This window comes from Pyrgilauda ruficollis, unplaced genomic scaffold (genome assembly GCF_017590135.1).
Source record: "Pyrgilauda ruficollis isolate IOZ18807 unplaced genomic scaffold, ASM1759013v1 scaffold111, whole genome shotgun sequence".
NCBI classification, from domain to species: domain Eukaryota; kingdom Metazoa; phylum Chordata; class Aves; order Passeriformes; family Passeridae; genus Pyrgilauda; species Pyrgilauda ruficollis.
Genome location: NW_024509322.1, coordinates 870,614 through 896,892, shown reverse-complemented (window position 1 = coordinate 896,892; position 26,279 = coordinate 870,614). Strand labels below are relative to the sequence as shown.

The 26,279-nt window shown below is 46.4% G+C and overlaps 1 protein-coding gene across 1 annotated transcript in view; it reads left to right on the top strand.

Annotated features, from left to right (window-relative positions):
- PLXNA4 (plexin A4) overlaps nt 1-26,279 on the top strand; it is a 443,098-nt gene that overhangs the window by 216,335 nt on the left and 200,484 nt on the right. Inside the window, exon 4 of the mRNA XM_041477472.1 lies at nt 4,664-4,795. Within this exon, the coding sequence (XP_041333406.1) occupies nt 4,664-4,795 (132 nt within the window). The remainder of the gene's footprint in view (nt 1-4,663; nt 4,796-26,279) is intronic.

Here is a 26,279-nt window from a genome sequence, read left to right as displayed (position 1 = left end):
CCCTCCCTCTTGCCTTGCTGAAGAGCTCATGGTTCACAGGCAGCTCCCAGAAGTGATCCCAACTGGACTGTTAGTCAGGTTCTCATCTCCCACAGCCCCCAATCAACATCTTGAATATGGGAATACCCATCATTCAGTCAGAAGAAAACTCTGTCCATGCCAGCACCACAGCTCCAGGTGGAGCTTGGGGCTGATGCCAGCAGAGAAGAGCAGGAGCAGAGGGAATGGGTGGTACACTTCAAATTCCCTGCAGCTGGAAACTCGTGTTTCCAAGCAGAGATTGTGTCTGGGTCCCTGACTTTAGTGGTGATCACCTGCAGGCTTTGATGAGAATCTTCCCATTTTTCCTTCACAGACTCTTCTTTGATTTTTTTCACCAGCCCAAGTGCCCTGCTTCTAGCAGGAGCCTTGGAGGCAGGAATAAATCTCTAAGAGAAAATGCAGTTGTGTTGTCTGATGCTCAGGACTGTGAAGAGTGTGCAGGGAAGGTGGAAATCCTCAGGGCTCTGTGCCTGGGGTCCAACATAAGAAAGACAGGGTTTAAGGCAGGTAAAGGGATGGCTGGAGTTAGGTGGTACACTTCTGTCTGCAGTCTCCAATAATCACCTCACTGCTGGCACAGGGCTTGCACAGGCTGTGCAGTGTGGGTTGGTGTCTGCCAGATTTTCTGGCCTTTTTCTGAATTTTCCTTTTTATTAGCTACTAGATTTAATAGAGAGAGGGCTTTCTGCACTTAGAGCTGTTGGGCTGTGGGTGTGTGACACGTGTGTGTGTTTGCACATGTAGGGTACAATGAGCCCTGTCCCTCCTTCCCTGCCTCCCCCTCTGCAAAATAATGACTTTTCAGGCTATTAGGCCAGCAATAGCTGTTAAATCACTTCTGAGTAGTTCTGTATTCCTGGTGTGAAGCCTCTGCAATCTTTTACCTGCACCAAATGCACAGGGGAGATCCCTGGGGGCTGTGCCTCCTGTCTCCATGGTTTGTTAACTCCAGCTGGCTGTTCCTCCAGCCTGCCTCTTCCATCTCCGAGCTCTTTCCCCTCTAATGGGGACTGGCAAAGGCTGAGGACAGTGACTGAGCCCTGGGGTGATAATTGGCTGCTTATATATCTGGCAGCCCGCAGATCTGACCGTGGTGGTGCTGGAAAATCAAGGTCAAAGTGAAGATGTGAGGTTTGTTTAGCACAGGGATCAGCAGAGAGCGAGGATGCTGTGACGGGAACGAGAAGCCACGAGGGACTGAGGGGAGGCAGAGTGGAGACAGCAGACAGAGCTCCCTGACTGCTCCCTGAGAAGGAGAACTTGGAGCTGGAAAGCCTCAGAGGGAAAGAGGAAAGGCTCCTGCTGTGGGGGTATTTGATGGGCATGGAGCAGAGCCCCGACAGGGAGCCTCCTGTGCTCCTCAGCCTGCAGGCCTTCCTGCCTCCTTCCTTTCCCCTGCCTGTCCTAAGGGCAATGACTCAGCCCAAGCCTGTTGGTGTCTTTGCCCTTGACCTCATGGGTGATTTACATCATGGTCCATTTTCAAAAAGGGAGAACTCAGAGGAGCTGAATTTCCCTGTGAGGGACCACGGACATGAGCAAGCCCCCTGCTCCCAGGCAGCCAGGGCTGGTGGGAGTCAGGGATGTTCAGTGCTGGGCTTTAGACTCTGAATTCTTTGTGTTTCTGTGATGTTCAGTGCTGGGCTTTAGGCCCTGAATTCTTTGTATTTCAAGGAAGTTCAGTGCTGGACTTTGGGCCCTGAATTCTTTGTGTTTCTGTGATGTTCAGTGCTGGGCTTTAGGCCCTGAGTTCTTTGTGTTTCTGTGATGTTCAGTGCTGGGCTTTAGGCCCTGAATTCTTTGTGTTTCAGGGATGTTCAGTGCTGGGCTTTAGACTCTGAATTCTTTGTGTTTCAGGGATGTTCAGTGCTGGGCTTTAGGCCCTGAATTCTTTGTGTTTCTGTGATGTTCAGTGCTGGGCTTTAGGCCCTGAGTTCTTTGTGTTTCAGGGATGTTCCGTGCTGGGCTTTAGGCCCTGAATTCTTTGTGTTTCATTGATGTTCAGTGCTGGGCTTTAGGCCCTGAATTCTTTGTATTTCAAGGAAGTTCAGTGCTGGACTTTGGGCCCTGAATTCTTTGTGTTTCTGTGATGTTCAGTGCTGGGCTTTAGGCCCTGAGTTCTTTGTGTTTCTGTGATGTTCAGTGCTGGGCTTTAGGCCCTGAATTCTTTGTGTTTCAGGGATGTTCAGTGCTGGGCTTTAGGCCCTGAATTCTTTGTGTTTCAGGGATGTTCAGTGCTGGGCTTTAGGCCCTGAATTCTTTGTGTTTCTGTGATGTTCAGTGCTGGGCTTTAGGCCCTGAGTTCTTTGTGTTTCAGGGATGTTCCGTGCTGGGCTTTAGGCCCTGAATTCTTTGTGTTTCATTGATGTTCCGTGCTGGGAACGTGCGTGCTCAGTCCCTGACCCCTTGGTGCATCAGGGATGCTCAGTGCTGGGCTTCAGGCCCTGACCTCTCTGTGTGCTGATGTTGGACGTGTGTTGCTGTCATCAGCAGCTCCATCAAGATGACAAATTAACTGCAAACTCTCCCGTGTCATTGGAGCAGCCCAGCAGCCAAGGCTTGCACGTCTTCCCACTTCTGAGGAGTCCGATGGATAACACGTAGGATCTGAGCATCCCTGAGCACCCTCCACACCCTTTGCTGGCACAGAGAGCCCCTCTAAATCCTTTCTGCTTCATTTTCTTTATCTTTCCTGGGGAAATAATATTCCTTTGTTGTCCCACAGCAGGTGAGTACATCAAGGAAGGACAAAGATAACAATCTGTATATCATTGCTGTCCTTTGCTCATACAGACTTTCCAGACCCTTTATCATTGCCTCTGTTCCCTTCTCTTTGACTTTCCAACACAGAAGATGATTCAGGCTCAGTTTCTTGGCTGAGAGGTTGATACAGAAGGAACAAGCTCAAGGACTGTGCCAGGGAATAGTGGGAACAGGTCTTGACACCATAAGTTCTCCACAGCTTGTTATTTCCTTTGGATGGGAAGGGTGCTTTTTGCTCAGCTATCCAACTGCAGGCTGGGGATCTTTGGTCAGGAAGGAATGGAGATTGTAATGTGGGGCATGATGATCTCCTACAACTTTGTTTCTTTTGGGGAAAGATACTGTGGTGTTTGTGTTGCTGCAGGATAGAATATTTTCAGGAAGTGAAAGGCAACATATGGGAAACAGAGGGAGATAAGGAATGTGGATGCACCTCTGAAACATGACTGTGGGATTTGCCGCTGTACAGAGACTCAGAAGGTTCAGGAGAACTCCTGAGAACAGCTATTTTATCACAACTTGTTCTATATTGAAAGGGATTGCAAACCTTCTCCAGCTGCTTTTGAGCTCAAACTCTAGAAATTGTTTTTAAACAGGCAAAGAAAAGTCTGTTGTTTTCTGCGTCTTCTTCTGCATCACTGGATCATTGTCAGGGACAGACTGGGACTGTGTGTCTGGTTCCTCCTCATAATCCCAGTTATTGATGTCCCTAAGTGACACCCCGTTATGAGAGGTGTCTGGAATCATAAGGTGCCACATTGGTGCAGGGCTGATTTCAATGCCTGATACATGCAATCAGCCAGAGAAATAGTCTGTGTTGCACTGAGCACTCTGCAATAATAAATTGCCCCGTGGAACATTAGCAATAAGAGCAATAATATTATCTGAGTAGCATTCGAGTGAGTCAGTCCTGCAGATTTGTGTGGTTTGTTATCTTCTGCTCATCACCACCACAGATCCTTCCCTCATTGCCATAACTTTGAGCATGGTAGATTTGTCCAGGCGGTGACAGGAGCACAGTGACAGTGCCAGATAAAAGCCAGCAGGCTCTGCATTGTTCTTACAGTGCTCTTGTGTTGATGGGACCAGCAGAAGTGATGAAATCTGCTTTGTCCTTTTGGAGAGAAGGCTGGGAAAAGTTCACTTTTCGTTGACAGTGGTTGTTGTCCTAAAGACCGGGGTGCAATACATTTGTCCAGTGATTATTTTATATATTTTCATATATCTATTTATCTATCTATCTATCTATCTAGATAGATATATAGATATATAGATATAGACATAGATATAGATATAGATGTAGATATAGATATAGATATAGATATAGATATAGATATAGATAGATATAGATAGACACATACATATAGATATATACACACATATATATATTTGATAATATATCATACATACTCACATAATATACATAATGTGTATATATAATATATAATTACATAATTATATCTATAAATAAATATATAAAATATATAACTATAACTAAACTATAGCTACATATACATATACATATACATATACATATACATATACATATACATACACATATAATTTTGTGTATATATTATAAGTAGATCTATATTATTGTGAGGGTGGTAAGAGAGAAGGCTTCCCAGAGCAGCTGTGGCTGCCCCTGGATCCCTGGCAGTGTCCAAGGCCAGGTTGGACAGGGCTTGGAACACCCTGGGATAGTGGAAGATGTCCCTGCCCGTGGCAGGAGGTTTGGAATGAGATGGTCTTTAAGGTTAATTTCAACACAAATCATTCTGTGGTTCTGTAATTTGTTTTCAGTGGAAGGAGGGAAGAATCCTCATGTTGTGCCTCTGCTCTTGTTGTTGCTGCACAGATCCGTGTGGATGGCACCGCCAAGAACACGCTGGAGTACGAGATCGTGCAGGTGGTGGACACTGGCCCCATCCTCCGGGACATGGCCTTCTCCATGGACCACGAGCACCTCTACATCATGTCTGAGAAGCAGGTAAGGAACTCCAGCAGCCCGTGCTGCTTTATAAACCTTTCAGCTCCAACCTGCTGTGGACATCAGGGCTGCTCATGAATTCTGCCAGCGACCACATTTCCCACAAGGATGTGCCCCGTTGTCAACCTCAGGGTTTTTGTGTTCATAAACCCATGGCATTTATATATTTTTACAATAGTGAGGGGCCAGGGGCACAGAACTCAGGGGGCAGGAACCACCCCCAGAGTTGTTTTGTCCTGCTGGCTGCTGGACAAGGAGTTGCTGCTGCATTGTTCTCCACCTCCACCCAAACTGTGGCTGCATCTGCCACAGACTCAGGTAGGTGTAGAGCCAAAGCACTGAATGATTTGGCTCTAATTGGAATTTTTGGAGAGGCTGGAGCCTCTTTGGGACACTGGGCAAGAGTGTAGGATGCTGCTCACCAGTGCAGAGGCCAAGTTTGGTGTGGTGTTCCTGTTGTGTTGTCAGCATTGTGAATGAAAATGCTGGCAGCCAGATCCCAGGGAAGGCATCTGGGTATTCAGCATGGAATCCTGGCTGATTTCAGTGGAATTCTTGGGAACTTTGCTGCTTGGGGTGGGGGTGGGAAGAGGAGCTACTTTTACATGAAGAATGCACTTCACTTCACTTCGCTTTATATGAACATGCACTAAGTTTATACTGAGTCCTGTGGGTGTGCAGGATTACTTGAGCTGTCATACCTGGCTGATTCACAGATGCTCGTGAGGAGCTTTAAATCCACAAAAAGAATGGGAGCAATGAGGGATTGTGGTAGGGTGATGGCAGCTGCCCCCCAGTGCCACTTCATCGAAGGCCAGCAGTCTGAGTGGGACATGTTCACCCATATATGTTCAATGATTTATTAAACAAGTATTACTGGTTATATTTTTAATCTACAAGTGTCATTTCTTCCTCCTGCACCACTTAAAATAAAGTGGTTTGTGATGTTTCCAACCATTTCCCTCTACTGTGCATATTTATACTTAAAATTTGGTGTGGAGAGGGGAGCAACTCTCTAAATTCCTCCTGATTAAAGAGAGATACCATAACTCAGGAGAAAAGACAGGATGACAGAGCTGGAATTCCTTCTCATCTGCTCCATGCTGGGCAAGGATGGGATTTCACTTCCAGTCCTGAAGTGAAAACAGTTCCAGTCACTTTTTGGGATGGGGTGAGAAGCTGGAGGCAGGTGATGCCTGAGCTCCTGCAAGACTTTGAGCATGACACCATTCCTTTTCCTCATCCTTTTGCTTCTGGGCCTTTTCTTTTTTCCTTCTGCACAGAATGGGGCTCCCTGGAGCAGAACAATGACTGCACCAGTAACCAACAGAGGGTTGTCAGGATTGCTGTGTCCTCTTCATGCAGGCCCACCTGAGGTCACCTCAGACACCACTGCTGCCTTTGCACAGCCCTTCAGATTTACAGACACTCCCAGGGACTGTCTCAAACCTCTGGGGGAAAGGGCAGTGGGTCAGCAACCTTCATTCCCTCACATCCTTAAAACAAGAACAAGAGGAACAATTAGTTTTTCCTCCAGAGACTTCCAAAAACTCGTTCTTGCTGGTCCATTGACTACCTGCACTTCCCTGACCATTACAGCATGAGCAGGTTCATTTTGGGCTTGGCTGTTCCAAATCACAAGTGGAAGCTGGTGTTTTTAGGACCCCAAGCCCTGTAGAGAGCTCTTGGTGCCATGGTTTAGTTAAGGTGTTTAGGGCATGGCTTGGACTTGATGATCTCAAAGGTCTCTTCCAACCTAGTTATTCTGTGATTCTGTGAGCTCTGAGCCCCCTGTGATCTATCAATCATCTCCTCCCACCCATCTTTGACGCCCATGAATGTCTCTGTTAGAGAGGCTGGTAAAAAAGGCAGGGACTGTTGTTATTTAAAATCTGATGTGAGCCTGTGAAACACTCAGCACTACATCAGCCTTTGCCCAAATCTGATTTTATCTGAGGCGGGCGATGTGAGTGACAGCGCTGCCATCTCAGCACTGCAGTCACTACCTGTGTGCTCATGATGGAACACACTTTAATGCTCGAATAAATTAACATTTGGAGAGCCTCAGTGAGTGGGTGCAGGGGTTTGCCTTTGCTGGAGGCAGGAACATGAAGATGCTGCCCTTGGGGAGCAAATACCCCACCCACTCTACAAGCCACGTACAGATCTTTTATAAAAGGGTGAAATCTGACTTATCAGAGGTTTTCACTGCCCACAGTGGTATTGGGAGATCTGTGGAGATGAGGGACAGGGGGGTGATGACTTAACCTGACCTTTTTAAAGATAGACAGGCACCAGGGCTTGTGCTATCCCTGGGGAAGGAGGAGGTTTCTCCTTGGGTTTTTTTTTTCCTCAGCTCAGCCCTGTCTGTGCCCCAGAGATAAGAGTGCTTCTGTTATTACCTGTGTAGTTATTAAAAGCTGTTTTCATAGAATCATAAAATCATTAAAGTTGGAAAGGCCTCTAAGATGATCAAGTCCAACCTTTGACCAAGTGCTCCTGTGCTCACTGAACCATATCACGAAGTGTCACTTCTACTTGTGTTTTGAACACATCTAGAGATGGTGACCCCACCACTGCCTTGGGCAGCCTCTCCCAATGCTTAACCACTCTTTCATTGATGAAATTTTGTCCTGTGAGTGGTTACCTGGGAGAAGACACAGACCCCAACTTCACCACAAACTCTTTTCAGGGAGTTGTGAAGAGCAGTGAGGCCCTCACTGATCGCAGATGGGAAACGCTGGGGGAACAGGAGGGTCTCTGCTGCAGCTTCTCTGCATCTTCCCTGCTCCTCATCACACATGCCTGGGCTTCCTTCCCTCACCTCATCATCTCTGAATTGCTTTCTCTTCCCAGCTAGAAGCTCCCTGCAACTCTTTGCAGGGATGGAGACAATTCTTTCACCCCTTTCTCATTCTCCCTGCCTCTCCCTCTGATCCTTTGCAGCCCTTTCCTTTCATTTCCAGGCTTGCACTTGCTTTTCCAGTCCTCCTGAATTCCTGGCATCCCTGTTCCTCTGCTCTCTGCTCTCCTAGCAGTCTCCACACTGCTGTCTCTTTGTTTCCTTGCTGCTCAAGTGCAGACACACACACAGAGCCCACCCCTGCATGCCAGGAGGTGCAGGATGCTCACTCCCCTGTCCAACCTTTGGAAGGTCACCTCCATCACCCCTAAATAACTGTTTCTGCAAGTTGGGCTCCTGGGTCTCTCCCAGCATTTTGCAAAGCTGATGCAACACATGGAAGCAGCTCCAAGACAGGAATCTCATCCCTTCCTTTTGAAATAGAGGGATCAAAGGCAAGAGCTGGAGGAAATAACCTTAAAGGCTCAAAATCCAGAAGGTAAAGGGGAAGAGGTGTCAACTTCATGTTATTTAAATCTCATGGTTTTGAGCTTCCTCTTACTTTTGGTTTACTGAAGGTTAGGGAAGACTGTTCTGCAACCAGATTTTGAGCAACTTTGTGTTACTTATGAGTAACTTCACCCATTTTTGGAAGTGTCCAAGGTCAAGCTGGATTTGTCCCTGGTGGAACTGCATGATCTTTAAGGTCCCTTCCAACCCAAACCATTCCATGATTCCATAATTGGATGTTCCCAAACCAGACTGGCATCCTACATAAGGTCAGGGCCACCAGAGCTTCTAAGACACCCAAAACCTGGTTGAATTCACCGTCTTTTCAAAACTGTGTCACATTCCTCTCCCTCTAAATCCTCCAAAGCAGAGGACTCCAAACCACCCATTTCCTTGCCAGCTGTCCCACTCTTGGGCAGTCCTGCACAAAACTGATAGGCAAGAGCATTTCCTAGAGTTCACTCAATCCCTATCAAGCAATGAGTGTAATCCCAGTTGGCAGCAAAGGCAACTTTTGTTCTCTTTGATTGTTCTTTGCTGCCCCTGGAACACTCCTCATTACCCTCAGCAATGTCAGAGGCTGAACTCCGCTCTCCCTCGCATTTGCTTTCACCTAATTAAGGGCTTGTTAAATAAGGTCAGATGCCCTCTGAGAAATGGCTGAATAGATGGAAAATCCCGCATGGATGCTCAGCTATGGATGGAAAAGACACTGTGTGAGTGCCTGTGCTTCTCAGCCAAGGATGATAAAAGTGATTTGGCCCACTGGCAAAACTGCAGTGCATTGTGCTGCTGACTCTTTTGAAATAATTCTTTATCAGCAAAAGGCAAATTATTGCAAGAAGTCATAATTTAGCTTGATTTTAACTCATTTGCTGCTTTCACGTGGGTGTTTTGGAGTAAACTGGGATAACTCAGGGACTAGGGAGTCCCTTAACCTCCTACTGGGTTGGCTGTGTGTTCCAGAAGGGATGTGAATAACTGAGAAAGATGAGCTGAGCAGGAGAGGAACAGATCTGAGGTCTTGGAGGTGTCCAAAATGCATCATCTATGGCAAGGGGAGAAATTCCACTTGGGGCAGTCTCCATCCCATGAGATACATGGGCAGCTGGAATTCCAGCTCTCACTGTCCCTCAGCCTTGGGCTTTTCACACTTGAATTAAGCTCTTTTTGTGCTTTGGAAAGGCTTTCATGAGCCAGTCAATGCTGTATTGAAGTGCCTCACTTTGCCCTAAAATCAGGACTATGCAAAGTGCACTGGGAAGGAGGAAAGGCTGGGAGAAAATCCAGGATTTGGGAGACCTTGCATCATTCCCTGCTTTGCTCACAGACTCCTGGCACTCTCAGACACACAGTGTGACTTTTGAGGTGGTCCTGTGAAGGCCAGGAGTTGGACTTGGTGATCCTTCCAACCCAGGATATTTAGGAATTTATGATTCACTGACAGTTGAGGGCAACGAGGCTGGAGAGGGGCTGGGAACACCAACCCTGAGAGGAAGCCCTGAGGGAGCTGGGGGTGCTCCCCTGCAGAAAAGGAGACTCAGGGCTGCCCTCAGCACTCTGCACAGCTCTGAAAGGTGCCTGTGCTCAGCTGGGCTGGGCTCTGTCTCCAGCAGCACTGACACAGCCACAGCACACAGTCCCGAGCTGTGCCAAGGGAAATTCAGGCTGGGTGTCAGGAAAAAGCTTTTCCAGCAAGGGGATAAAGCTCTGCCATGGCTGCCCGGGGAGGTGCTGCAGTCACCATCCCTGGGGGTGTTGAACAAGCCTGGATGTGGCACTGGGTGCCAGGCTCTGGCTCAGGGGTTGGGCTGGGCTGGACTCTGTGGGCTGGAAGGCCTCTCCCAACCCAGCCATTCTGGGAATTCTGGGAATTCTGTGACATCAGCTGTGGGCAAACCTCTGTAACTCCATGTGCCCGGAAGGTACAGAAGATATTTCCAAGATCAGGAATCCTTTTGGAACTCTCTGTAGCACCTGCCACTGACTATTGAAAACTCATCTGTCCTCCTGACCTGTGTCCATGCCCTGATGAGAGCTGGAAAGCTCTGTTGGTTCCCAAAGTTCAGAAGGAATTTTGTTTTGTCACCATCAGATGTCCAGTCTGAGCTTTGCTGTGCATCAGAGAGGGAAATGCTCCTTCAGAGAACAATGTGTAGCCACCCTGTCCCCTAAGTGACATGAGTTAAAGCTTCCTAGAACCCATCTAGAGGAACCTTGATGAGCCCAGGCTGTGTGGAGAGAACCAACAGGGAGCAGTGTGACAGCTGTTCAGTGGAGGGAAGGATTTCACAAAAAATGCAGGCTGGGATCCCTTTGCTTTGTGCTTGGCCTTGCTGATCCATGCCAGAACCATCCCTTCCAGGCCTGCCCCATCCCAGAGAAATTACTTCCCTTCAAGCACATTGCATTAATCACTGGCTCCAGCTGTGGGGGAGGATCTGCAGCTGCTGCAGCACTTTGGGTTCATGGATCTTGGTCGTGGACAGAGTCTAAACACTGCCTGCTGGCAGGACATGAATTCCTCTAGCTCTGGGTCAGAGCACTGCTGGTGAAATTTTGCATCTGATGAGCAGAGGGGACGAATGACACATCATTGGTTGTGCCTGTGACAGAGCAGAGCATCAGGGCTGAGTCTCTGGGTCCCTCCTGGGCCAGGATTTGGGTGCACTTAGCCCACATTAACACAATTTATTGCCTGTCAGGCTAAAAGACCTGTGTTCAGACACAGTGGTGGCATATTTGTGCCTGAACTCTCCAGTTGTACCCTGCTCTACGTGTTCAATATTTGAGGGTAGAACCACAGCTTTCCCAGTGCCATCTGTGGATCTGCATTTGGCTTGAGCTGCAGCCTGAACTAATGTCAGCATCCATCTCTTAGCCTGCCAAAAAAGCCATGTCCCCATGCCAGGATGGTTCCTCCACAGGCTGCTCAAAGAAGCAGCACAGGAGCTGGAGGATTCTCTGAGGGCTCTGAGGGTGCTGGGTTCTCTAGAGATTGATTTACTTCATCTTTGGGGTTCCTTGCCTTAAGATGTTCATGTGGGGGACACACCTGCAGGGCTTTGCCTGCTGTCAGGACATGGGGAATGGGATGGGTCATTCAGTCTAACCAGATCTCCTTCCTCCTGAACCAAGTTTGTAGGTTTTAATTATTCCCTCTAGTTCATGGCGTCTGCTGGCAGCTCCCCCCTGCCTTGCACAGGAGACAGAAAACAAGGAAGGGTGGAGGAAGGAGTGAGCAATGCCCAGAAATGCAAAAAAAAACCCACTTGCAGAGTCACTCCCTGGGTGAGGAGAGGCAGGGACTATTGATCCTGGGGTGGGAAGCCATGGAGACATGTCCCCTGGGGCATGGTGCTGCCCAGCACATGGCCTGGGGGTCACCTGGCACTATTGATTGTGGTGCTGCTCCTCTGTGCAGTCAAACACAGGCTGCTCAGTACAGCTGCTGTGCTGCTCTGGGAGAAAGAACGTGGATGTGTGGAGTTTAATGCATCCCTCTCATGTTTTAAACAGAAAAAAAAAACAAAAAACCAACAACCCACTCTCATCTCCCCGAGTGCTGTCAGACTGGTAGGTTGTGTTTTCAACTAGGAATAGGTCAGAGTATTAAGGGCAGCTCAAGGAATTTAGCTGGAAATCTGAAAATCTCCCTCCTCCCTTCCCCCAGCCCCTGACCCTGTAACAGGGTGACCCCTGTCACCCCAGAAGAAGGGGTGGTGCATCCATGGAGGAGATCCTTTCAATCCATCCCTGCTTTATTCTGGAACTCTGCCCAGCCTCTGCTATAGCTCATCCTTCTCAAGGCATCAGGTGCCCAGTGCCTGTCTGGGACCATTCTCTTAATTATTGTATTTTAAACATTCTTTTAGAGTTCTTTCCATTACAGGCTCATGTGTCTTATTACTTTCTTTGAGGCAAGTATTTTCTCTCTTAGGGCATTTCCTTGCACCATAAGTGCACAGAGTTATCATTTTCTAATGTGTTTTCTATTTTTCATGTGGTATCCCTGAACTCCTAAGCAAACTCCATGTTAGTGGATTAATAGGAATTTCTTCGTAAGACTCAGGGAGACTTTTTTTCAGTGCTCCAGAGTTTGCTGTGTCTTCTGTACTCATGGCTTTCAGTTTTTCTTGGTAAATATCTTTCATCACTTTATATTACTTGATACAGTCATTATCATCATATATAGTAGGAACTGGAAAATGAAATCCATTCCAGAACCTGCCCTTGAAAGGCAAACTGGCTTTTATGTTCTTTTCTATTAAAAAAAAGCCTTTAAAGTCATACTGTAATGTTATTTTTTCCCTATTTTTTTCAGGGTTTGGGTTTTTTTTCTCAGGTCTTGTGATTTTCCATTTTGTGATTGGTGACAAGAGTACTCAGCTACCCTGAAAATTATTTTCTTGTTTTATTTCCTAACTGGATGAAGAAATAATGGGAATACTTGAGACCTAAATGAGTCTGTCTTGCTTTGTTGGTTTTGGGTTTTTTTGGGTTTTTTTTTTGTTTGTTTGTTTAATTTTGGTTTTTTGTTTGCTTTTTGTTTTTTTTATTTTGTTTTTTCCATTAGAAAGACATTCTGAACCAGCAATCTGAGCACTTGGTCAATACTCTGCTGGATTTTAGTTTGTAGTGTAAACTTTTTTTTTCACTTGTGTTTGGTTGGTTTAAATCAGCAAATTTATCACTTATGTTTGGGTGGTTGGGAAGATTTGAGGGGACAGCAAAATCTGTGCAAAAAGTTGTGTGGATGAGTCAGTGGTTGTTTGCACACAGAAAAGAGAATTCCTCTGCCAAATGTCCCACGTGTCATTGCCTGGACAAAGGTTGTGTCAAGATTTTTTGTAATAATGGGATTTTTTGAAATAATGGTCCTTAAACTTTAAGTTTCACCATCTCATCCCAATTGCAGCATTTCTCACATCATTCCTAGGAATCCTTTCCTTCAGTTTTCACCTCCTGAATTCATTTCTTTTCCTACATAACCACCTGCTCTTGTGTCCCTCCTCTGAGAGTCTGGATCCACGGATGCCTTCGTGATGGATTTATAACCTTCAAAGCCCTTTGGGTTTCTGGAGGATGAAAGACATTGTTTGTACAAGATCCCTGCCCTCATGACATAATTTGGGAAGCTTTCCCTGGAAGGAGCCTTCCAAGCACTTGTGAGTTCACGTGTCAGTAGTTTCTGCCCCTAAGAGGGAAGATAATCCATGTGTTCCCTCCAAGCATCACACCAGGAATGTGTTTTGATGAAGTATGGACTCCAGGGTGATTCACATAATTAATGCTGGATTCACGGAGCACTGGAAAGAGGGAGATACTTGCACTGACCTGGGCTCCATCAGGACAAAGCTTCCTTTATTCCCACAAGTTATATCCTTGTTTTAATCCATTTTTTGGTTAAATGCAATAAAACAGTGAACAGTTTCTGGCTGTGAAGCCAAAAGCTGCCTTGTGCCTGTAGGTCTCAGCTTTCTTCCTTTCCCCAAAAAAAGGAAAACTCCATTCAAATTAGTAGGGAATAAAAACCCAAGCCATCCATGGACTCTGGGAGATTTCCTCCTCCACTCCAAGAGCATTATCTCCTGCTGAAACTTCCACCTCAGGCCATGAGCTTGGTCATTAGGACCCACTTGGCAGTGACTGATTGTGGGGATCTCTTTTGCTGTGGAAAATGTGGAACTGATTGTCTGGGCGACCCCGCTTGACCTGGGGAATTCTGCATTTAACCTGGCTTTAGACAAAATAAACTGGAGTAATTAGCAGAGAAATTCAGTGGTGACACTTCTAATTGATTGGAAATGCCAGTTCCTGATGAGAGCAGAGCTGGGAAGGGGTCGTGGGGATGCTGTCAGGAGGCAGGAAAATGCAGGGAAGGAATGTGGAGCCTGCTGGAGGTTTGCTTTTCTTTGCAGCTGAGAATGCTGCAGGTTTGCTTTTCTTTCCAGCTAATGGCCTTGGTGAATACACTATCCATCACTAATTACTGATCCCTCCACTCAGCACTTTCCCAAGGTTGAGCTCACACCTCTGGGAAAATCCACCTCAGTCTCTGCACAGCCCATCTCAACAGTGGGCTTACAAAGAGAAAAACACCTTTTGTGCTGCTCATCTGGAAATCCAGCAGTTTGTGGCCCACCAAGGAGGCAAGGATGGGGCTTTCTTGGGAGAAGATTTATTTCAGATCATGGATTGATGGTATCTTATCTCCCGTGTCAGCGCGGATCTGTGATATCCCTTCCCAGGCTTTGTGCTTCTAGATTGATGACAGCTGAAAAATAAAGTATTTAAATTAATTCCTCTTTTAGAATTGTGTTTAAAAGTGGGCATTTTGCTGTCCTGGCTTGAGGCAAGGCCTCAGGACTGTGTGTGTGCACACCCTGGAGCAAGGTACTTGTGGCATGGGAGCAGGAATGGCCTGGGAGTGACTCCCAGACAGTCATGAACATTGTTCTGGGATAACCACAGCCAGTGACAGTTTCTGAGAGGAAAAAGGTGAGAAAATAAAATGTGGGTGTCATTGGCCTCTTTTATCTCCTATCATGGACACAGCCTCAGAGGTTACAACTTGTTGCAGCTGTTGCACCATGAGGACTCTCCATTTGCTAAGGTTTTTCTCGTCAAGGACTGGTTTTCTTGAGTTTGGCTGCAGCTGCTCCATTTGCAGGCTAAGGGAGCCAAATGAGGTGTAGTTCTGATGTTCTGTCTTCACTGGCCTCAGGACCAGGGTGTGAAGGCAGGAATGATGAATCTGACTCCATGTTCTCAGAAGGCTAATTTATTATTTTATGATACTATATTATATTAAAGCATACTAAACTATACTAAAGAATACAGAAAGGATACTTACAGAAGGCTAAAAGATAATAATGAAAACTCGTGACTCTTTCCAGAGTCCAACACAGCTTGGCCCCAACTGGCCAATGAGACAAAACAACTCACAGCAGAATCCAATGAAAGAATCACCTGTGGTAAACAATCGCCAAACACATTCCACATGAGCACAACACAGGAGAAGCAAATGAGATAAGAATTGTTTTCCTTTTTCTCTGAGGCTTCTCAGCTTCCCAGGAGAAAAATCCTGGGCGAAGGGATTTTTCAGAGAATGTGAATGCTACAGTACAGGGCTGTGTGATTTGTATAGGAGGGTTCAGAGTCCTTGCTACTCACTGTGGCCTTCCAGTGCTTAAAGGGAGCTTATTAAAAAGAGGAAGAATGATTATTTACATGGACAGGAAGTGATAGGACAAGGGGATGGTTTTAAATTTAAAAAAAGAGAGATTTTGGGTAGATAATAGGAAGAAATTTTTGCCTCTGATGGTGGGGAGGCCCTGGCACAGGGTGCCCAGAGAAGCTGTGGCTGCCCCTGGATCCCTGGAAGTGTCCAAGGCCAGGCTGATGGGGTTTGGAGCAGCCTGGGGTAGTGGAAGGTGTCCCTGCTCATGGCAGGAGTTGGAACTAAATGATCTTTAAGGTCCTTTCCAACCCATTCCATGACCTTTAAAATCTTGATGAAGAGCTTCTTAGAAGAGAAGAATGGGTCCATGTTTGGGGAAAGCTGAAGCAGCTCACTGAGGGAGCTGGCAGCAGCTTCTGGCGGAGGATGTATCAACCAAATCTTATGGAAAAAGGTGAAAAAATAAAATGTGGGGGTTATTGGCCTCTTTTGTCTCATATCATGGACACAGCCTCAGAGGTTACAACCTGTTGCAGCTGTTACACCATGAGAACTCTCCATTTGCTAAGTTTTTTTCTTCAAGGACTGGTTTTCTTGAGGTGTACCCTCCTCCCATCAACAGGAACCTCTAGAAACCAGTCCTGGGCTTGGGGAACACTTTCCTCTGCTGGATCAATAAATAAAAAGGGAAAAGGCAATACAGTGACACCACCATATGCACTGAAGCATCCCGTGGAGATTGTGGAGTCTCCAAACAAACATTAGATGTGTAAACAGTGGATCAGCATTCCTTCACTGCAGACACACTTACTGCCTTCCTGATGATTTATTTTCATTAATTTTCATAGCTAAACAGACAAAAGTGCTTGTGGCAAACATCCCTGCTCCCACACAACTCAACATCCCCCCTTCCTCTTTTCTAGGTTTTCTTTTTCAGCTGACAGCCAATCCATCAGCTACTTCTTTGTGGCACAAAGTTTGCCCAACCCAAAATTTGCAGGGACTCCTTTCCCCAGTCTTCAGTGCTCTGATAGTTTTGAGATGTTATTCTCTCTACTTAGAGGAGCAGTGGTAATGGTAGAGAGGTAAAAAGATCTTTTAAATATTGAAGTATTTGTGTTTGATGGGTATTTTTGGGTTTGTGGCCTTTTGTTTGCTTCCTCTTGTGCAGTTTGGAAGGAAGGAGGATTCACACGTGACAACTGCACTTTGGAATAATTTTTTCTTAAAGCAGAGGAACTATTTGTAGGTTTAAGCACTGGCAGTTTTACCCCAGGATCCTGGAAAAAGAAAAAAAGCGTTTTTACTGGCAGATGAAATGTTTTTGCTCATTTGGGGCAGGTTCTTGGAAATACCCTGTGAATTTCAATGGGACAATTCTATTCTTCTGCTTGCATTTATTATTTATTTTCTGCCATCCTGCCTCTCCAAGATATTAATGTGGGTTGGGTTTTTTTTTTTTAATTTTGTCAAAAATTATCCTGAATTTTATGGTCCATTTGTGGGAGGGGAAAAAAAAAGTTTTTTCTGGCTCTGTGATTTGCTCTTAGCCTGGGATGGTGCTTTTTCTCCTCCTGACCATGAAAATAGTCATGTGAAACAGAAAAATGATGAATGTATTTATTCATTATTAAATATACATATTAGATATGTATATATATACACATACATACATATATATTATATATGTAAAAACGTATAAAATGTACATAGTACATAAAATGTATTAAATATGTAAATTATATGTGTATATTTATATATATATATATATATATATATTTAAGAGCGTTTGGTGACAGAACACAGGGAAATGGCTTCAAACTGACAGAGGGCAGGATTTAATTGGATATTAAGAGGAGATTCTTGGCTGTGAGGGTGGTGAGGCACAGGGTGCCCAGAGCAGCTGTGGCTGCCCCTGGATCCCTGGCAGTGCCCAAAGCCAGGTTGGATGGGCTTGGAGCACCCTGGGATAGTGGAAGGTCTCCCTGTCCACGGAAGGGGGTGAAATGAGATGATCTTTAAGAAATGAGATTATCTTTAAGATTATTTCCAACCCAAACCATTCTATGATATGTAAACAGATAATATTTATACATTATTAGTAATTTCTTCAAAGATTTCACGAAAAGCTACAGTATTTTCCTGACAAACTGCCCTCACCTTTGTGTGGGATTTGGAGCAGGCTGGGGGTGAATGAGGTTCTTTTCCCCACCACACAAGAGGTTTGTGGTGAGATGATGAGGAAGATGATGGACGAGTTCATCAAAAATAGAACAGAGTACCTGAAGCTGCTGCACATGTGGAGATCTGCTCCAGCGCTCCTGCCAGGCCAGAGGGCAGGAGGAAAGGGTGCTGGGGGACCTGGGGGTGCTGGTCCACAGCCAGCTGGACACGAGCCAGTGTGCCCCGGTGGCCAAAAGGCCGGTGCCAGCTGGCCCGGGTCAGGAATGGGGTGGCAGCAGCAGCAGGGAGGGGATTCTGTCCCTGTCCCTGCAGGGAGGGCACACCTCGAGTGCTGGGCCCAGCTCTGGCCCCTCAGCTCGGGAAGGACCTTGGGACACTGAGCACATCCAGAGGGGACAGCGAGGCTGGAGAGGGGCTGGAACACCAACCCTGAGAGGAAGCCCTGAGGGAGCTGGGGGTGCTCCCCTGCAGAAAAGGAGACTCAGGGCTGCCCTCAGCACTCTGCACAGCTCTGAAAGGTGCCTGTGCTCAGCTGGGCTGGGCTCTGTCTCCAGCAGCACTGACACAGCCACAGCACACAGTCCCGAGCTGTGCCAAGGGAAATTCAGGCTGGGTGTCAGGAAAAAGCTTTTCCAGCAAGGGGATAAAGCTCTGCCATGGCTGCCCGGGGAGGTGCTGCAGTCACCATCCCTGGGGGTGTTGAACAAGCCTGGATGTGGCACTGGGTGCCAGGCTCTGGCTGAGGGCTTGGGCTGGGCTGGACTCCATGGGCTGCAAGGTCTCTCCCAACCCAGTCATTCTGGGAACTCTGTGAAAGTCATGTCACAGAGGCATTACCTGGCACTTTTACACATTTCTGTATCCAAACCCAGCGGGATCACCTTATCTGCCAGGGTAGCATGGCTGGGCTGGAAGGCAGCCTGTGCCTGGCAGGGCACAGCACCATTCCAGTAATGCATCCACAGATGGGAGGCTGCCGAGGGGCTCTGGGGATAATGGAGTGCCTGGGCTAATAAAATTAACCTGGCATTCACAGCCTGAGTGGGGAGGAGGGGAACTGTCCCTTTCAGTCTTCCCAATCATCCCCTGACATCTCATTCCAGCCCAGGAAGGGAAGGAGGCAAGGGGGAGCCTTCCAGCAGAGTGGGAAGTGAAAATGTGCTGCTGTGTTGGAGCCTTATTTTATAACTAACCAACCACCCATGCCCTGCAATGGGGACTTATTTATCCAGTTACACAAAACCACCCAAACCTATGGAGAAGAAGGTGAAGAAGAAGGACCAGCCCCTGCCCCAAACCTCCATCTTGCTTTATTGATGTTACTGTATTCTAAACCCTTAAACTCTGAGTTTCCCACCCTGTGGTATCACACACTTCTGTTCAAACTGCACACCCACAATCCCAGCTCTGTCATTCCATTTTGGAAGTTTCTCCATGGCCTCAGGTCAATGCAGAGTTCTCTTGGGGGTCAGAGCCTGGCAGCACAGAAAGTCTGGAATTCTCAGCAGCCAGGGTTCCAACCCTGCTGCACTGATCAGTGCTGGGGCCTTCTGGAAAACCAAAGGGCTGGTCTGTGGTGGCTGCAGAGGGGTGACAATGCCAGCACAGGCTCGGGGAGCCCTGAGCCACCATCACTTGACAATGCATTTGTCACTCGAGCTCCAGACAGCAAATGAGGCTGATTTAATTAACCCAGGGAGCCCTGCTGGCCTTGTCTGCGAGAGCTCAGGACAGCAGGACATGGATGAGGGGAGGCAGGGAGAGGAGGGAGAGGGGAAGAGGGCAAAGACACGAGGCTGGTGGAGTGTCAGGAGCCATCTCAAAGCACTTTGCTTCTCACCACTGAAAGCCCTTCACAATTAGTCTTGATGTGATTTACATTTACTTTAAGGCATCTGCATAATGGGATGTAATGCACAGGAAATGCAGTCATGAGCTCCTGAAAGCTTTTGGGGACTGACAATTCCTGCAGAGCACAAAATCTCCCTTTTCCCTGCAGCTGGAAGTGAGTCTGGCCTTTACAGAGCGTGTGCTCATGGGATAAAATGCCCAAAATTTACCTTTCAGTGTGTCTGAACAATCAGTTCTATTCATGAAGTACCCAGACTCACCCTCCCTTTTCCACCTTTCTGATGGATTTATTGGGACCTTGGACTTCTTACTTAAGCACCAAGCAGGAGGATTTTCATCTCTAGATTTCCAGTCTCATCCAGGTGAACGTTGCTTTGCTGCCAGCCAGGGGCAGACCTGGGGCTGGGGAAACTGAACCACCTCTGCCCACACCTGGCAGAGCTTTGGTGGGCAGGTTTGCTGTGAGAGACATCACTCCTGCTTGTAGAAAGTCACCTTGGCCAAGGAGCTCTGAAATTTTAATGCTCCCCACCAAATATTGACTCTTTGAGGGCGTCTGAGTAAGCCCTTAGTGGAGAAGTCGATATTTGTCTGATGTTTCAATGGATAATGTTGCTTTTCTCTGAATTTCCCCTGGACTCTGCTGGCCTCTCCCAAACTCGCTGCACAGTGGCAGAAGCAAGATAAAAACGTGGGAGGAGGAGGGAGTGCTCCTCTTGGAGGGTTGTTTTGTGCTGTCCACTTCTCCCTGCCTTAATGAGGCTCTTTGTTGGGTTCCTCTCTCTGAACTCAGCCTCTGAGCCTGGTGTAATCACTTCCAGCACACAGCAATCCTTCCCCATTTGGCTCTCCCTCACTCTCTAAGGAATTTGGACAGCCAAAATTTACCATGGACACAGCAGAAACGTTGCAATAAATGCAAGCACATCAGCAATTTTCCATGACAAACATTCCTCTTCCCACTGGAGATCAGTGCAGGATAATCTTGTGACTCCATCCTGAGTGAGTCTCACCTGTCCTGCTGGGAAAAGAAGGTCCAGGTGAGATTTTAGGCAGGGTTGTAGCCATATATTGGTAGTAGAAGACAAATGTGTCTCTGTTTCCCTGCTTTACTGCAGCTCCTCAGTTGAGTTCTGCAGCAAAGGCTCCATCCTGCCCTTGGACATGGTCATTCTGCCTCCTTGGGCAATTTAACATCTGTCCCCTACAAGTCTGAGCTGCAGAAGGATCCCAGTGGGGTAGAAGTAAATATATTGCCTTGCAGGTAGCACAATCGCTGCTGCAGGTTAGATTTCTGCCAATTTACCAACCATCAGGGACTCAGTCTAAGTTGGCTGTCCCTCCTAAGAAAGAATAATCCAGTAAACAGTGTCGCTCTAATATACTGAACAATTAAAGAACTTGTTTCTGATTGAAGTTGAAATTCATTATATTTCCATTTGCAAGGCAAGCTGGGCAGGTTTCAAAATAAGTGAAAAAAGGAGCTAATTTATATTTCTGTTCGTGCTTGTAGCAGCTAGTAAATAAATCCAGGCGCTCAAGGGGAGCTGGGAGACTTTAATTTCAATGGCAGCTTGGGTGTTTGGTAACTGTGGGAGTCTGGGCCTAAAATAAATGCAGAGCAACAGCTTTGAGCAGCAAAGGGCATGGGATTTGTGGGTCCATCTTCTTTGTTGTTTTAAATTTGTTCACAGAATCCCAGTATGTTTTCTGGTGGAGGGGACTTAAAGATTATTTCGTTTCAACACCCTGCCATGGGCAGGGACAACTTCCACTACCCCAGGGTGCTCCAAGCCCTGTCCAGCCTGGCCTTGGACACTTCCAGGGATGGAGCAGCCCCAGTTTGACTCTCCAATGCAGATTTTATCCCACCCAACTTCTGGTTGATGCCTTCACAGATCTGTGGCATGTCTGAAAGATATCCCTATCTGGGATTGACAATTTTGGGGTGGTCACCTCAGCAGGGCAGCCTAGGCTGGCAGGAGGTCTGATCAATATTTATCTGGCCAAGAAAGGGAGTGAGTGATGCTGGTATGAGCAGTGTCATATTTAAAAGGTGTCTCCACTTAACTGGAGGTCACAGTGTACACTCTCCTTGAGTGGTGGCATCATTTCATAAAAAAGCTTTTTCATTAATTAAAGTCCCTTAACCTTGCGTCGTGCTCAGGGTTTGCTATAGAAGCTTATTTTTTTCTGATCAATATATATTACCATATTTCCTAGAAAGAAGCTTTCACCCCCTCAATTAGCTGAGGAAAAAATAATTGTGTGCATTTGAAAGCATTTTTGTGCCTCTAGTATCCATTAAGTAGATCAGAGCTGCAGTTTGCTTGTTCTTATGGACTTCTGTCCATATCAGTTACCCAAAGGAGCAGAAAGCATTGTTTGCTCTCATTCAGATGACATTTCAATAAATGCCAGGGGAAAATGATGATTCTGTTCTCCCTCTTTTTTTTTAATTTTTTTTTTTTTTTTTCAATTTAAATTTGAGAGAGAGGGTATGAACTCACGAAAATACCCCAGCCCACAAATCAGGAGTTTTGGGGTAGTGATTTCTATGTGGTCTCCATGTTATCCCCCACAAGTCACTAAAGGCCACAAAAAGCTCCTTGCAGCAAGGTCTGGCATTTATTCTTATGCAACACCCAGGGCCACTGATTTTGGTGAGGTTTCCAGGCAGGAGCATGCTTATTCATTTATTCTCAGAATTAATGGAATAATTGAGCAGGAGAGGAGAACTGTTTCATCTCTCAAACTTTCCCTTTGCTTCCAACTCCCAGCACTCTGGGAAGCCTTTGGGCAACTTTGCACTCCCAACCCAGGGGCAGAGCCCTGCAGGTGGACTCACCCCCCAGCAGAATGCCCTCCTTCCCTCCTGCTGGGCTGGAATGAATATTCTTATTTCAATCCCTTTGTACAGGAAAAGCTAAAAATTAATTGCCTGTGCACAGGAGAGGTGAACAAGCAGATGCCCAGGAAAGCACAACAGAATTATTGAGTGATTCTGCTTTAATTAAGTGCATCAGAGAGCTGGGAATGGTGGGGCCCCGTGCTTGGTGCCAGTAATATCATTGAGAGGAGGATGTGAAGGGATGGCTGCTGCCAAGGGATGATGGAAGGTACTCAAGGAATATAGAAAGCTATTTTAATTCTGGCTTCCTTTGAGAAAGCTGGAGCTACAGCCAATAACCATAAAACTACTGGGGCAAAGCTGCAAATGCACCAAGGGCATCCCTCAAGCACTTATCTCTGTGGGCCCTGTGAGAAGGGACACCTTTTATCAATGAGAGGGGAGCACAGCAGAGCTGCAGCTGTGAATGCCCTGCCAAAAAGGGCTGCAGGCAGCATTTTTAACCTCTGCCTGAAGCTGGCACCATCCAAACCCATCCAAGAGGGGGGAATCTGGGGGCATCCTCCCTTCTGAGCAGGTGAAGCAGATAAAGCATCCAGAGAATGCATCGACACCTGCTGGTGGTGGGAGAGGGAAATTGGTGGGAATTGGGTGGAAATACACTTGATTTCCTGCAGGTTCAACTTTAGGATAACATGAGGAACCCTCAGCAGTAGCTGCTTCACAGCAGTGCTTTGCAAAGAGAGCCAAAGCAGCTCATTTTAGGGAGTTATTTGCAATGTCTGTCAAAAATTATTTTTACTTCAAGTTTCTATACCACAGCTAAGGGATCTTGGCTTGTCTCCAGTGTCCCGTGTTTTTCCTCCTCAGGATTCCCTGTGATTCTTACAGAGATGTTGGAGATTCTGGCTCTGCCACCAAGGAGCAGCTCAGATTTTTGTCCAAGGCTCACACCCAAAGCAGAGACCAGGTTGTTGACGATTATTCCAATCATTCTGACAGAGTGGCAGCACGTGGCTTTGTCTCTGCTGGGCAATGAATACATTTACCCCCCAGGGAATGAATTCTCATCCCTCTGGGAGGCTGCAGCATTTCCCCTTTCATTTCTCTCTGTCCCCAGCTTGCCCAGGTTGTTGCTGTGTGCATCTGAGGTGACCTGGACAGTGATGATTTTGGGGTCTTCTACCCAAAGAATGGCCAGAAATGGGTTCTGAGAAGTCACATAATTATATCACTTCTTCAGCTTTAAGGCTGAGTGCTTGGACTGAACATTCTGGCAAACTCAAGCTGTGCTTTACTTCAGAGCTATTGAGGTTTTCTTGTCACCTTCTTCTCTTCTGGCTCCCAGGCACTCTGTGAAGGACACATCACACTCCAGGGACACAGATCCCACACTAGGAGAGGACCCACCTGGAATCAGCAGCATGGCTCAGACATCAAGGGGTGTCAGGATGACTGCAGCTAATCTTCCATTAATTAAAGCATTTTATCCCTCAGTTCCAAGGCTTTAAAGATCCAAACCCACATCACTGCTGTAGGAAATGTGTCGGGGGATCCCAGAGGTGAAAGTGCTGATAAAGAACTCCAGAGAAATTAGGAAAATCAGTGATCCATGGCAAAGCCCTTCAAGGACCTTTCTGGGGTTGTGTCTCAGAGTGCATCAAGCACGGAGGGAAGCAGGGAATTTGTGGGAATGGCTCCCTGGGGGAGCTGAGGTGTGGAAGCTCCTTGGCCTGGTTCTTATGGACAAATTGCTATAGGGATCAGGACATTCCTCCCAAAGTTTTCTTCATCCCCTGGGTTATTTCCACCCTCCTCTAACCTTCTGGGCACTGCACTGATTCAGCTGCTGATCCTTAGATGTTGGGGGATATTCTGTTAAACATTGCAGTTGTGCCTCAATGCATAAAGTTGTTCTTCAAAAAGAATGAAGTTGTTCTTTTTGAGCAAGTTGTTCAAAAAGTAAAGATGTAAAATAAAGTTGTTCTCCAAATCACACAATCATTAGGGTTGGAAAAGCCCTCTGGGATCATCAAGTCCAAGCATTAACCCAGCACTGCCAGCCCAGCACCAAACCATGTCCTTAAAAGCCACATCCATGCATTTTTTGAACACTTTCAGGCTTCTGTGTAACAGGAGGATAAACTTAACAAAAATCCCAGATGAAGTGCTAAGGGTCTAGAAACGGCTAAAGATGGACTTAAAGTTTGAACCACACTGAAGGAAAAAAAAAATGTAAATTATCTCCATTTATCATCATAACTGGAACCTCAAAGGTGCTGTCAAGTCTTGGTAGAGGAGCAGTGGGGAAGCTGGGCATGGCCTGTGAATGGAATAAGAGCTGCAGGAGAGCAGTAAAAATGAAAAATAACTTCAAAACTGTGGAGATTCTGGCACATCCACTGTGGACTTGCTACCAACCAGCCCAGGACCATGGGGAGCCTTTGGGCAGGGTTAGGATTGTGGCCAGAGAGGAAACTGCAGTGCAAAATTAAGGGGATATTGGGGTCTTTACTGGAGTTTTGTGCACAGTGGCCTTTTAGGGCAGCACTAATCACATTTTTGTGCATTTTGTCACGCTCTGGGGCAGGGTCCCAGCATCTCAGTGCCTGAAGGTAAAGAGGAGATCATCTGGCAAAAATCATCTCCAGCCTAAATAACCTGAAAGTGAGCAGCCATTTCCAGTGAAAAGCACACTGGACCTCTTCCTTTTTATGTGCCCACAAAAGTACTGCAATTCTGCACTGCTCCTTTAATTTTTATGGCATTTTGCTTCTTTCTGTGGCATGCAGGAACTTGCAGTCTGCTCATAACAACATAAGATCACAGCATGGTCTGCTTTATATCTGCATATGTACAGAGACACACAATGTTTCTCCCAGCATGCAGAAAGAATAAATTCTGGAGTAATTTTTCATTGTTGCCTTTATGAGCTTCCAGAAAAAAGAATAAACTCCAAAAACCTCAAAAGCTAATAAATAATTTACTCTGAAGAAATTGCAGTTTATTGTGCCAGACTTTAGATAGCCCAGAGTGCACGTGGGATTTGGGACATCTTGTCTATATTCCCATTATATAATTTTTATTATTTTTTTCAGGGAGTCCATGAAGTTTGTGTGTGTGTACTTGCATTTGTGGCAGAGCATGCGCATGTGAAGGCAAGAAACAGGAACAAAGAGATGTAGTTTCTTTCTATCTGTACATGAATCATAGAATGATTTGGGTTGTAAGGGACCTTAGAGATCATCCAGTTGATTATTTGTAAAGTAAGAGATCCAACCCTCTGTTTTGGATGTGCAGGCTCCCTTCATAATCTAACACAAATGATGAATTCTTGACACCTCTCTCTAGAGCAGGACTGGTCATTGGTGGTCACTGGGGCTCCTGGTGAGCTTTTTTTCATTCTAAACAGCCATTTAAAACACACCAGATGAACTGTGTCCTCTTTGTGTGTGCATATGTGGGTAAACACACATGGGGTTTGTGCAGTGGACCATAATAATATGATTTTTAGAATTAGCAAATTGCAGTTTTCTCATCGTGCACATCCAGGTGAGTACCTGGGGTGGAGCTGCTGCATGGACAGAAGTGTCTGACCACAAGACACTTTATAACTTTACCCAGTGTAATGAGACACTAGGGAAAATAAACCCAGAACAAAATGACAAAAAACCCCTAATCTCTATGGGCTTTTTGAGGGTCTGCCTCAGAAGCACCAAAAAATTGACATTCAGGGTCATCTTCTTGTTGTAGCTGAGGGGCTGATGTTACCTACGGAGTCACAGAATCACAGGATGGTTTGGTTGGAAGGATTTTAAAGCTCATCCAGTCCGAGCTCTGCCTTGGGCAGGGACACTTCTCAGCAGACCAAGGTGCTCAGGGTCTCATCCAACCTGCATTAGCAACCAGGCTGCTGGGCCTGGCCTTCCAGAAACAGGACTCTGCCACTGACCTCCAGGGTAAATAATTTCTTTGTTATTCTGATCTGTAGGAGATCAATGAATTTGATTTCCAGTGCCTTGAGACTCTTTTCTCCCTGATTTTTCTGCCACTCTCATAATTT